This window comes from Leptonychotes weddellii, chromosome 8 (assembly GCF_054177405.1).
Source record: "Leptonychotes weddellii isolate Sample4059 chromosome 8, ASM5417740v2, whole genome shotgun sequence".
In the NCBI taxonomy this organism is placed as follows: Eukaryota; Metazoa; Chordata; class Mammalia; order Carnivora; family Phocidae; genus Leptonychotes; species Leptonychotes weddellii.
Window position 1 is genome coordinate 46,496,625 of NC_138376.1, and position 12,780 is coordinate 46,509,404.

General features: G+C 35.1%; 1 protein-coding gene across 7 annotated transcripts in view; it reads left to right on the top strand.

The window, feature by feature from the left end:
* Window positions 1-12,780, top strand: part of PHF3 (PHD finger protein 3) — an 84,533-nt gene that overhangs the window by 49,224 nt on the left and 22,529 nt on the right. For 6 of the 7 annotated variants that reach the window (XM_006747756.3, XM_031018643.2, XM_031018642.2 and 3 more), the window contains one exon: window positions 5,697-6,006. In XM_006747756.3, coding sequence (XP_006747819.2) covers window positions 5,697-6,006 — 310 coding nt within the window. Of the gene's footprint in view, window positions 1-11; window positions 2,415-5,696; window positions 6,007-12,780 lie in introns of those variants that run through there. The other variant, XM_081828472.1, reaches the window with a different exon arrangement.

Genomic DNA, 12,780 nt, shown 5'->3' on the forward strand with positions numbered 1-12,780 from the left:
GTGTGTGTGTGTGTGGCATGTGCATTAAAGAGAAATTGCTTTTTAGGGTGGGGTTATGTAAGAACTTTTTTATAGAAAGAAATTATTTAACATACAAAGACTTCTGCAGAAACAAAAAAAAACCCCTCATCAATCCTGGATAAATGATAGAAAGATGGAGCCACTGAATTTATAAATATATCATCCCAGAACATCTGAAAAAGCATAGCCTGACCAATGGCTGGTATATACTGAAATGTTTTGTCATTGTAACCAGTTAGAGAGTGTGATTTAGTTACTGCATCTGAAAGAGAAAAAAAGCTTGCTGCTAATCAGAAAATTGTTACACTGCTTTGGGTCTGTAAGTTATATATTACTTTATTTGGCTTGAGAAGAACTAGTAATAAAGTGTAAAGGTCATAATGGAAATTCTATTTTTCTTTCGAAGACTTTTTTTTTTTTTTTGGGTAAATGAAGCACACTTACCATGACTTAATACCACCACTTCATAACTATCAAACTTAACCTTGGAATGAAGTTTGGTAGCTAAAACAACTGTTAAATTATCCAGGTGAATTGTGTATGTAACACAATAGAAAAGCTGTATTTCTTTTTTGAATGTTTTAGTGATTTGAAGGATTTCTTATGAATTCTAATCTTTTAAGTGATTTTAGGATTCAGTGTTTATAGATTTTTGACACTGCCCGACCCTCCCCCATGAATTTTTTATTTGTTAGCTTTTTAAGAAAAGGAAAACAGGAGATGAAGTGGAGTTTGCAGTACAAGATTGTCCTGTTCAAGTGTTGAGATTGCTGTTGGAACGTCTGTCAACACTGACATGATAAAAGAACATTATAACTTGCACATTGTAATATTATCCTTACTCATGAAAGTAAATATTAGGATGACTTTTCCCAGTACTATCAGATTACATAAAAATGTGAAACTTCTTAGATAGGGAAAATTTAGTAAAGTACGTTGTGTAATTATTTTGTGTGGGAGCTGGTGGTTGGGGAGAGTCGGTGGGAGTTTGTGGGGCTATTCTGTAAAAAGTTTTATGTCAGCTGTTATGTCAAAGACATAACAAACTTTTATGTCTTCATTTATGATTCAGCCCATGTCCTATTTTTAAATGTCAGTGGTTACTCTTCATAACAACATATTCCAGTTTTAAAAATTGTGTTGTTGTTTTTTTTTTAAGTTTTTTGGTTTTTTTTAACAGCTTATTCAGATATTCTAAAGTGGGCCTGCTAAATTTTCAGAATTAAGGGCTGGGTGGTGCTTTTAAGTGTTCTTTTAAGCCAACACTTTTCTCTCTGCCAGAATCTTCTAAAAATCATTACACTGACATGTGGTCAGAATAATAGAATAGGAACCTTAACTTGAATGAGTTTCTAAAATGAAACTTGAGCCTAGAGTTGGAAGTCATGTTAGGTATATCACCATTTAGCTTTGTTGCAGATAAGCTGCTCTTCTTTTTTTTTTTTTTTTTAAATATTTATTTATTCATTTGGGAGAGCGAGAATGAGAGAGAGTACATGAGAGGGGGGAGGGTCAGAGGGAGAAGCAGGCTCCTCGCTGAGCAGGGAGCCCGATGCGGGACTCGATCCCGGGACTCCAGGATCATGACCTGAGCCGAAGGCAGTTGCTTAACCACCTGAGCCACCCAGGCGCCCCATAAGCTGCTCTTCTGATGGCCTGGTCCTCAGGAGTTTGCCTAGGCTTTTTAACCATGGGTCACTTTACCAACATCAGTTGTTTTCCTAAAATGAAGATTAAATTTTAAGTCCCATTATGGTTCCCCCTGCCATGCCACCTTCTGTATCTACTCTATAAAACCTAGAGTTTCTTTGCCTCATTGTGGAAAATGACTTAGAATATTAGCTATGTAGGGATTTTGAATTTACCCAATGTAATTAACATGAATATATAATGACACTGGAAACGATCAATTTGGGAAGCAATATTTCACATTACTTCAATTTTGTGAATAAAGAGGCGTAAGTAATTGATTGTTTTTTTCTTTACGTATTAGCTAGCCTTCACTACTTTTTTGATACATTGTGCTTGTATACATTGAGTTTACTCAGAAAATGTACCTGACATACAGCATGTAATTTTCCTATTTTAATCCATGTGTAAGATTTTGAATTTATTAGGAAGGGTATATCTGGAGATAATTTTCATTCATTTCATGCACTAGCCATATGGAAAGCTATTTGTTAATATGACATTTTCTGGCACTTGTGACAGGTTTGCTTCTGTAAGGACTGTTTTATAACTTCAGCATTTTACATGTATTACAAGTGAAGTTAGCTTCCTGTCTGCGCTTCAGTTGGAAATTACATTTTTAAATATAGATTACTTCATGGCATCACCAAATGTAATAAATATTTGACCATAAGCAACTTCTGTACATATCCTAAAGACAGTAGGTATGGACTCTAACAATTGACACATCAAGCTTTTGTTCTTGCTTCCATTTACTTTCCTCATTCAGCCTTGTAACAAAGGTATACTCATTATTTTCAAAACCGAACTACTTAATAGTCATTTTTAAAAAATGATCTTTGGACATATTTACATAAGCCAGTTGGCATTTTGGAAGGAAGAAGTGTGGGTCTTTTCATATTACCTATCTTGCCGTTTCTAGCGTTTCCCTACCGCTCCAGAAGGTGTTTATGTTTTTAGTTTGTATTGCAGTTTCTTGCCCAGCTGTAGATGATTAGTATATTGGATGAAGTTTAGAAACAAACAAAATCTCCATAGCAGGATGGATTCATAGCTTTATACTCAAACAAGAAATCTTTTTCTGAGAAGGAAATTTTCTTCCAGAATAAAAGATTTCTGTTTTTTCTCAAGATTTTAAGAGTTTGACAGATAAGTATTTTTGTCTGCATATTAGATTGTTAGAGACAAAAACAGTGATTTAATGTTTATATGGAATAGAATCATTTTAGAAAAGAGTGAATCTACATTCACAGTAATATGGTATAGATTGTCACACACTTACCAGAACTGAACAACCATCTTGTAACAGGTCCATTGTTAGTAATCATAACACAGATATGCTAAGAACAGGAGTTCTCAAATGTTGCTTGCCTTTGTGATTTACTTTGAAGAAACTTGGAAGTTTTCTAAGAATATATTTGGCTTATGCCAAAAAGATCAGAATTTTAGTTTTTGTCTTATAACAAGCCTAATTTTTATTTTTAAGCTTTGTGTATGAACATTTAACAGTAAAAGAATACAACAAATATTTCTGAACTCTTCTATTTAACTGATTCATGCCTATCTGGTTTACTTAACCGATCCAGTGGTAAACTCTGTACAACATTATTTTTTTTAGTGAAATATTTAACATCCAGGTTATAGTCGTTTCCGTAAGTGATTTTGCCTATTAGTAATCAGAAATTAATGGCCAGAGCAGAAAATGGAATAATTCTGTTAGCTGTGTGATTCATACTCCCACCTCTCTCCCCCCTTTTTTAAACCATGAGGAATAATACAAAAAGGAAAGAAATTCATATTCCCTCTTTGTGATAGGACTATTTTCCCCCAATATGGTTCATAAAATTTGTAGTACTTCTAACTTTCAGACCTAAAAATGATCCATATTTACATTTTTGCAAAATCAGTTTTATTTTCAAGTGAATTAGTTCTATTTTTCCCTAGGGCATGTGGAAATTATTTTTATAAATGACTTCAGAATTTTATTTAACTGCAATATCTTTTATATAAAATCCTAAACTATTACGATAACTGTAGATGGCACTAGAGATTTGCTTTTCAGAACGTCAAGTTTCAGGAGACATTTCCAAAGTAAGCTTGAAAGGAAGCATGATGAAATATTTAGTTTTCTCATCATAAAACAACTCTTCCCTGATTAAATAAGAATTTGAAATTTTTAAATATGTGCTTTATAATTAGATACTCAGATTTGAATATGGGCTAACAGCATAGCCATGGCCATAGTGTGTAGGTTTTTAAGTCGTGTCTTATTGAAACTAGTTTAGACTTGCTTTGAAGAAATCATAATACAGCTCTGATAGTGGAAGTAAAGGGAAACGACTGCTAGTTTTCCTTCAGTATTTCAAAGACATTCATATTACCCACTTGGAAAAAATAGTTCTTACAACTTTACAATAGGAAAACTGTGCACTTGAATTTTTCAAACTTATTTTGTTGGCTGGAAGATCTGTATCATTGAAACATGGACCCATCTAAAATTTCCCCAAGCCTAGATAGACCATTTCTATCTTGTAAACAAATACCACATTGTTTGAAAGTTTTCTTGCTGGCTTATGAATACAAAACATTTGTTTTGTTTTGACATAAGACAGGAGGTTTTCTTGTTTCTGTTTCTTTCCCCATCATTTTGGGGAAATGAGGACTTACTTGATAAAGCTAGCACAGGCATTACTAGTTAGGGTAAAGAATGGCGAATTACAAACATGAAGTCAAGTTTCCTTAATGTGCAGCAATAGTTTGATACACAATAGAAGGGCACAAGAGGAAGAGAAAAATGTGCTGCTGCTGAGGAATGAGTAGTTGCGGTGACTTTTTTCAAGACCTGTAAGGATTGAAAGTGATTTTTATAATTTCAACCTTAAATCTCTGGTGTAAGAGAGTTGGCTGTATCACTTATTGTACTACCTTAAAATGAGTTTTGGCATTGTTGGTGCCACTCTTAAAAAATCAGCAGAAAGTCTTTAATTAATTAAAGAATATACCTAAATCTTTTTATCTTAACCTTTCAAAAACATACCATGAATTACTAACCTGAGGAAGAAAGAAGAATGTTAAACATGATTAAGTGAGCTCTCTAGTTTACTTAACAATGGGTTAAAATTAAAAAAAAAAAATCCCTCAAATTGCCATTTGTACATCTTATTTACCATTTTATTAAAAAGTAATTGCAGATATTTTTAAGTTAGACTAAATCTTGTGTCCACTGATTTTTTTCATTGTTAGTGAAGTTACTTAGATAAAATGTAGTAAAGGGAAACTTTTATGAAGAGATTGGAAATTAAAAAAAATTCAGCCTGAATATTAATATCTTCATGTTAAAATTTCTTTATTCAGAGAAACAAGTTTATTATCTAAAGCATGGTCAGTAGTAAGGAAGTCTGCACACAAAAGTATGTAAAGAGATTCTTCAGCTTAATCACTGTGATACCACGAGCCAGAATGTTTTGAGCTCAAAGAATAGTGACATAGTTAAGGTGGTTAATAAACAATCTGAGTCTCCATTTTGTTATTTTTTGAGTTGCGTTTTTGCTCCGATCTTTTGTCATTCAAAATTACTCATTGGATGACCGATTCTTCAGTTTTAGGTAGGATTTCGGGTGTGTGGAGTAAATGTTATTGTAACTTTGACGGATTGTCTGTGATCAGATTTTCACAGATCTTACCACCCTTCTCAGTGGAGAAATGTGGTTATTTTATACTTTGTTACTCTGTGCAATATGCTGACAAAGGTCAGTTGCCCTTTATTTTGCCTTTATGGTTTTGTGTATTTTCTCATTCATACTAGAGTGGGTATATTTGACTTAAAAGTTCTGTCTTGAATATTCTTTGAAAACTTGCTCCATGGTGAACCAATAGAATGGGTAAAGATGGAAAACATATCAGAAAATGATTAAAAATTTAATTTAGGCTCACTTTTAACATTTTTTTTAATGTATTAAATCAAAGTTTTTTCCTCCTCTTCCCAGGTTTATGGTTGGCTGTGGGAGATGTGATGACTGGTTTCATGGTGATTGTGTTGGTTTAAGTCTTTGTCAAGCACAACAAATGGGAGAAGAAGACAAAGAATACGTGTGTGTGAAATGTTGTGCTGAAGAAGATAAAAAGACTGAAATAGTAGATTCAGATATTTTGGAAAACCAGGCTAAAGTTGAAGTCCATAGTGAAGATAGAACAATGGAATATGAAAAGCTTGGGTTATCAAAGCACACAGCAACAAATGATAAAACCAAATATATAGAAGATACAGTGAAGCACAAGGTCAAAATTTTAAAACGGGTAAGCTTCTCATTAATGCATTCTTTCTGTTTAAGAACTTTCTATGGTCTGACAATTTGAAATTTCTCTTTGGGTTTTATTGTTCTAAGTGTATGTTTTCAAATGTATTTTTCCATAAAAATTAATGGATTTTTATTCAAAATATTTTGGCAGTCGTGGTGAAACCAGGTAGTGAAATCTTCAGAATATATATATCTTATTTCTTACAGTATCTTGTGTAGTTTCTAGTCTCTAGTTTGATACTTGGATTTCCTTTGATAGGATGTGTGTGTGATTTTGTGGTATTAAAGTGGTACTGAGCTCTACATTGTGCTTGCTGATAAGCTTTTAAAACTTTTCAGTCCATAACTACTAATTCTTAAACCACATTTGACATTATTATTTTCAGGTAGAAGAGTTATTTCGTCTCTTTAAGGAAAAGTAGACTTAATTCTTTTGATTTTGTCCCAGTGTTTGCTTGGAACTTCATTACTTTTTCTCTTTAAAAAGTCAGTTTTCCCTTACCTTATATTTTTAACTAATTTCTAAATGTATTTTCTAAATAGAAATTTCAAGATACTTAGTCAATTACCAGAGAGATGTATAAAAGATTCAATGCTTTATCTGATTAAATTTTTATAATTTTCATTGTGTATGTTTTTATTACCTATGATTTTTCTATTTTTGTTCTTATAATGGTAGGAAAGAGACAACAGAGGCAACAAATATATGTGGATAGTCAAATATAATAATCCAAGAAACAATGAACATGAGTTGGAGTGTTAGAAGAACCATGGAAATTTTTTAGTCTAGCCATTGAGATTGAAGAACATAAGCATGTTTTCTCCAAAATATTCTTCATTATATATAAACTCAGTTCTTTGAGACACTTCTTATATTACAAATCTGGATTAAGTTGCAGTTTGCCAGTCCTTGTAGCATCCAGTATTTTCTGGCTCCCCAGACATTTTGAGAATTAGATTATGTCCTTCTGACATTTGCTAGTCCTTTTTCTGTTGATTTGATTAGCACCGAAGTAATTGATACAGAATTGAGAGCTCCATTGAGAACAGTTTATAGCACATCTTTGGAAAATTTCTGTTAATTATTAACTATTAATCATCACTTCTTAGATGTAATATCTTGGCCATTTAGAAATATAGCTCATTGTTTTGTCATTTAGCTAAGTTGTCTCCATCTTGTCTGAAAAGACATGAAACATTAAATGTTTTGAGGAAACCACTCTATCCATTCTCTGTATCAGAAAAGAAATTGAAGTTAGTCTGATTTTTAAGGACATGTGCAATCCAAGTAATCACTGCTTCCTTTTCTTTTTGATGGTGAACTGTTGAATCTTATTTGGACTCTGCTGATACTAGTTTGTGGAATCTGCTTTTTAAATATCACTTCTTATACCTAGATTTTATGTTGAACCATTTCTTGAGTTCCTGTTGTGTGCCAAGCATGGTACCAGACTTGGGTGTATAGCATTAATTGGAATATGTTTCTGTTCTCAAGTAAATCTAGTTGGAGAGATAGAAAATAAGTAAATAAAAAATTAGAAGATTTCTAGTCTAGAGAAAATCAGTTTTTTTGTATGTACTCTGTCTTCTTAAAGCCTATAAAAACCTATGATTATATATCATAGTGTTCTTTTCCCTGTCATTCTTTTTTTAAAATTTTCATTTTTTAATTTAAATTCAATTAACATGTATTATTTGTTTCAGAGGTAGAGGTCAGTGATTCATCAGTCTTATATAATACCCAGTGCTCATTACATCACATGCTCTCCTTAATGTTCATCACCCACTTACCCCACCCCCTCCCACTCCCGTCCCCTCCAGCAAACCTCAGTTTGTTTTCTATGATTAAGAATCTCTTATGGTTTGTCTCCCTTTGGTTTCATCTGGTTTTATTTTTTCCTCTTTTCCCCTATGATCCTCTGTTTTGTTTCTTAAATTCCACATATAAGTGAGATCATATGGTAATTGTCTTTCTCTGATTGATTTATGTCTCTTAGCATAATACCCTCTAGTTCCATCCATGTCATTTCAAATGGCAAGATTTCATTTTTTTCATGGCTGAGTAGTAGTCCATTTTATATATGTACACATCTTCTTTATCCATTCATCTGTTGATGGACATCTGAGCTCTTTCCATAATTTGGCTATTGTGGACATTGCTGCTATAAACATTGGGGTACAGGTGCCCCTTTGGATCACTACATTTGTATCTTTGGGATAAATCCCTAGTAGTGCAATTGCTGGGTTGTAGGATAGCTCTATTTTCAGCTTTTTGAGGAATTTCCATATTGTTTTCCAGAGTGGATGTACCAGTTTGCATTCCCACCAACATCCTAATGGGGTTTCCCTTTCTCTGAATCCTCGCCAATATCTGTCGTTTCCCGACTGGATTATAGCCATTCTGACTGGTGTGAGGTGGTATTTCATTGGGGTTTTGATTTGTATTTGTATTTGATGATGAGTGATGAGCAGTTTTTTCAAGTCTGTTGGCCATTTGTATGTCTTCTTTGCAGAAATGTCTGTTCATGTATTCTGCCCATTTCTTGATTGAATTATTTGTTCTTTGGGTGTTGAGTTTGATAAGTTCTTTATAGATTCTGGATACTAGCCCTTTATCTGATATGTCATTTGTAAATACCTTCTCCCATTCTGTCGGTTGTCTTTTGGTTTTGTTGACTGTTTCCTTTGCTGTGTAAAAGCTTTTTCTCTTGATGAAATCCCAATAGTTCATTTTTGCATTTGTTTCCCTTACCTTTGAAGACATGTCTGGCAAGAAGTTGCTGTGGCCAAGGTCACAGAGGTTGCTGCCTGTGTTCTCCTTTAGGATTTTGATATATTCCTGTCTCATATTTAGGTCTGTCATCCATTTTGAGTCTCTCTTATATGGTGTAAGGAAATGGTCCAGTTTCATTCTTCTGTATGTGGCTGTCCAATTTTCCCAACACCATTTGTTGAAGAGACTGTCTTTTTTCCATTGGACATTCTCTCCTGCTTTGTTGAAGATTAGTTGACCATAGAGTTAAGGGTCCAATTCTGGGTTCTCTATTCTGTTCTATTGATCTGTGTGTCTGTTTTTGTGCCAGTACCATGCTGTCTTGATGATTACAGCTTTGTAATATAGCTTAAGTCCGGAATTGTGATGCCACCAGCTTTGGTTTTCTTTTTCAACATTCCTTTGGCTATTTGGGGTCTTTTTTGGTTCCATACAAATCTTAGGATTATTTGTTCTAGCTCTACGAAAAAAGTTGATGGTATTTTGATGGGGGTTGCATTGAATGTATAGATTGCTCTAGGTAGCCTAGACATTTTAACAATATTTGTTCTTCCAGTTCATGAGCATGGAACATTTTTCCATTTCTTTATGTCTTCCTCAATTTCTTTCATGAGTGTTCTATAGTTTTCTGAGTACAAATCCTTTGCCTCTTTGGTTAGGTTTATTCCTAGGTATCTTACGGTATTTGGTGCAGTTGTAAATGGGATCAACTCCTTAATTTCTCTTTCTTCTGTCTCATTGTTAATGTATAGAAATGCAGCTGATTTCTGTGCATTGATTTTATATCCTGCCACTTTGCTGAATTCCTGTATGAGTTCTAGCAATTTTGGGGTGGAGTCTTTTGGGTTTTCCACATAGAGTATCATGTCATCTGCAGAGAGTGAGAGTTTGACTTCTTCTTTGCTAGTTCAGATGCCTTTTATTTCTTTTTGTTGTCTGATTGATGAGGCTAGGAGTTCTAGTACTATGTTGAACAACAGTGGTCATAGTGGACATTGTTGCCATGTTCCTGACCTTAGGGGAAAAGCTCTCAGTTTTTCCCCATTAAGAATGATATTCGCTGTGGGCTTTTCATATGTGGCTTTTATGATAATGTTGAGGTGTGTTCCCTCTATCCCTACACTGTGAAGAGTTTTAATCAAGAAAGGATGCTGGGGCGCCTGGGTGGCTCAGTTGGTTAGGCGACTGCCTTCGGCTCAGGTCATGATCCTGGAGTCCCGGGATCGAGTCCCGCATCGGGCTCCCTGCTCAGCAGGGGGTCTGCTTCTCCCTCTGACCCTCCCCCTTCTCATGTGCTCTCTCTCATTCTCTCTCTCAAATAAATAAATAAAATCTTTAAAAAAAAAAATTTAAAAAAAAAAAAAGGATGCTGTACTTTGTCAAATGCTTTTTCTGCATCTATTGAGAGGATCATATGGTTCTTGTCCTTTCTTTTATTAACATAGTGTATCACATTGATTTGTGGATGTTGAACTGCCCTTGCAGCCCAGGAATAAATCCCACTTGGTCATGGTGAATAATCCTTTTAGTGTACTGTTGGATCCTATTGGCTAGTATCTTGGTGAGAATTTTTGCATCCATGTTCATCAGGGATATCGGTCTATAATTCTCCTTTTTGGTGGGGTCTTTGTCTGGTTTTGGGATCAAGGTAATGCTGGACTCAGAACAAGTTTAGAAGTTTTCCTTCCATTTCTATTTTTTGAAATAGCTTCAGAAGAATAGGTATTACTTCTTTAAATGTTGGATAGAACTCCCCTGGGAAGCCATTAGGGCCTGGACTCTTGTTTGTTGGGAGATTTTTGATTACTGCTTCAGTTTCCTTGCTGGTTATGGGTCTGTTCAGGTTTTCTGTTTCTTCCTGGTTCAGTTTTGGTGGTTTATATGTCTCCAGGAATGCATCATTTCTTCCAGATTGCCTAATTTGGTGGCATATAGTTGCTTATAATGTGTTCTTATAGTTATATTTCTTTGGTGTTGGTTGTGATCTCTCCTCTTTCATTTGTGATTTTATTTTTTGGGTCCTTACTCTTTTCTTTTTGATAAGTCTGGCCGTGATTTTATCGATCTTACTAATTCTTTCAGAGAACCAGCTCCTAGTTTTGTTGCTCTCTTCTACTGTTCTTTTTGTTTCTATTTCATTGATTTTTGCTCTAATCTTTATTATTTCTCTTCTCCTGCTGGGTTTAAGCTTTATTTGCTGTTCTTTCTCCAGCTCCTTTAGGTGTAAGGTTAGGTTGTTTATTGGAGACCTTTCTTGTTTCTTGAGAAAGGCTTGTATTGCTATATAGTTTGCTATATACTTCCCTCTTAGGACTGCCTTTGCTGCATCCCAAAGGTTTTGAACAGTTGTGTTTTCATTTTTCATTTGTTTCCATGGATTTTTTAAATTCTTCTTCAATTTCCTGGTTGATCCATTCATTCCTTAGTAGGATGCTCTTTAACCTCCATGTATTTGAGTTCTTTCCAAATTTCTTCTTTTGACTGAGTTCCAGATTCAAGGCATTGTGGTCTGAAAATATGCAAGGGGTGTTCCCAGTCTTTTGGTACCGGTTGAGACCTGATTTGTGACCCAGTATGTGATCTATTCTAGAGAATGTTCCATGTGCACTGGAAAAGAATGTGTATTCTGTTGCTTTAGGATGGAATGCTCTGAATATATCTGTGAAGTCCCATCTGGTCCTGTGTGTCATTCAAAGCCCTTGTTTCCTTGTTGATCTTCTGCGTAGATGATGTGTCCATTGCAGTGAGTGGGGTGTTAAAGTCCCCTACCATTACTGTATTATTATAGATGTATTTTTTAGTTTTGTTATTAATTGGTTCATATAATTGGCTGCTCCCATGTTAGGGGCATAAATATTTACAATTGATCTTCTTGTTGGATAGACCCTTTAATTATGATATATTGTCCTTCCTCATCTTTTATTACAGTCTTTGGTTTAAAATCTAATTTGATGTAAGGATGGCGACCCCAGCTTTCTTTTCTTGTCCATTAGCATGATAAATGGTTTTCCACCCCCTCACTTTCAATCTGGAGGTGTCTTTGGGTCTAAAATGAGTCTCTTGCAGACAGCATATTGATGGGTCTTGCTTTTTTTTAATTTTTAATTTTTTTAAAGATTTTATTTATTTATTTGACAGAGAGTGAGAGAGAGATAAGTAGGCAGAGAAGGGCAGAGGGAAAGGGAGAAGCAGGCTCCCCGCTGAGCAGAGAGCCCGATGCAGGGCTTGATCCCAGGACCCTAGGGTCATGACCTGAGCCAAAGGCAGATGCTTAACCAACTGAGCCACCCAGGCACCCCCGGGTCTTGCTTTTTTATCCAATCTGATACCCTGTGTCTTCTGATTGGGGCATTTAGCTTAGAGTAACTGTTAAAAGATATGAATTTAGTGTTGTATTACTTATAAAGTGACTGTTTCTGTATATTGTCTCTGTTCCTTTCTGGTTTATGTTACTTTTGGGCTCTCTCTTCGCTTAAAGGATCCCCTTAAATATTTCTTGTAGGGCTGGTTTAGTGCTCACAAATTCTTTTAGTTTCTCTTTGTTCTGGAAGCATTTTATCTCTATTTTGAATGATAGCCTTTGGATAAAGTATTCTTGGCTGCATATTGTTCTCATTTAGCACCCTGAATATATCATGCCACTCCTTCCTGGGCTTCCAGGTTTCTGTGGATAGGTCTGCTGCCAGCCTAATGTTTCTACCCTTGTAGGTTATGGACCTCTTGTCCTGATTTGCAAGCTTCACTATTATATGTTGAGGTGTTGACCTATTTTTATTGCTTTTGAGGGAGGTTCTCTTGTGCCTCCTGACTTGAATGCCTGCTTCCTTCCCCAGGTTAGGGAAGTTCCTTGCTATATTTTACTCCAGTATACCTTCTGCCACTCTCTCTCTCTTTCCTCTTCTGGGATCCCAATTATTCTAATATTGTTTCGCTTTATGGTATCACTGATCTCTCGAATTCTCCCCTCTTGATCCAGTAGTTGTTTATCTCTTTCTCAGC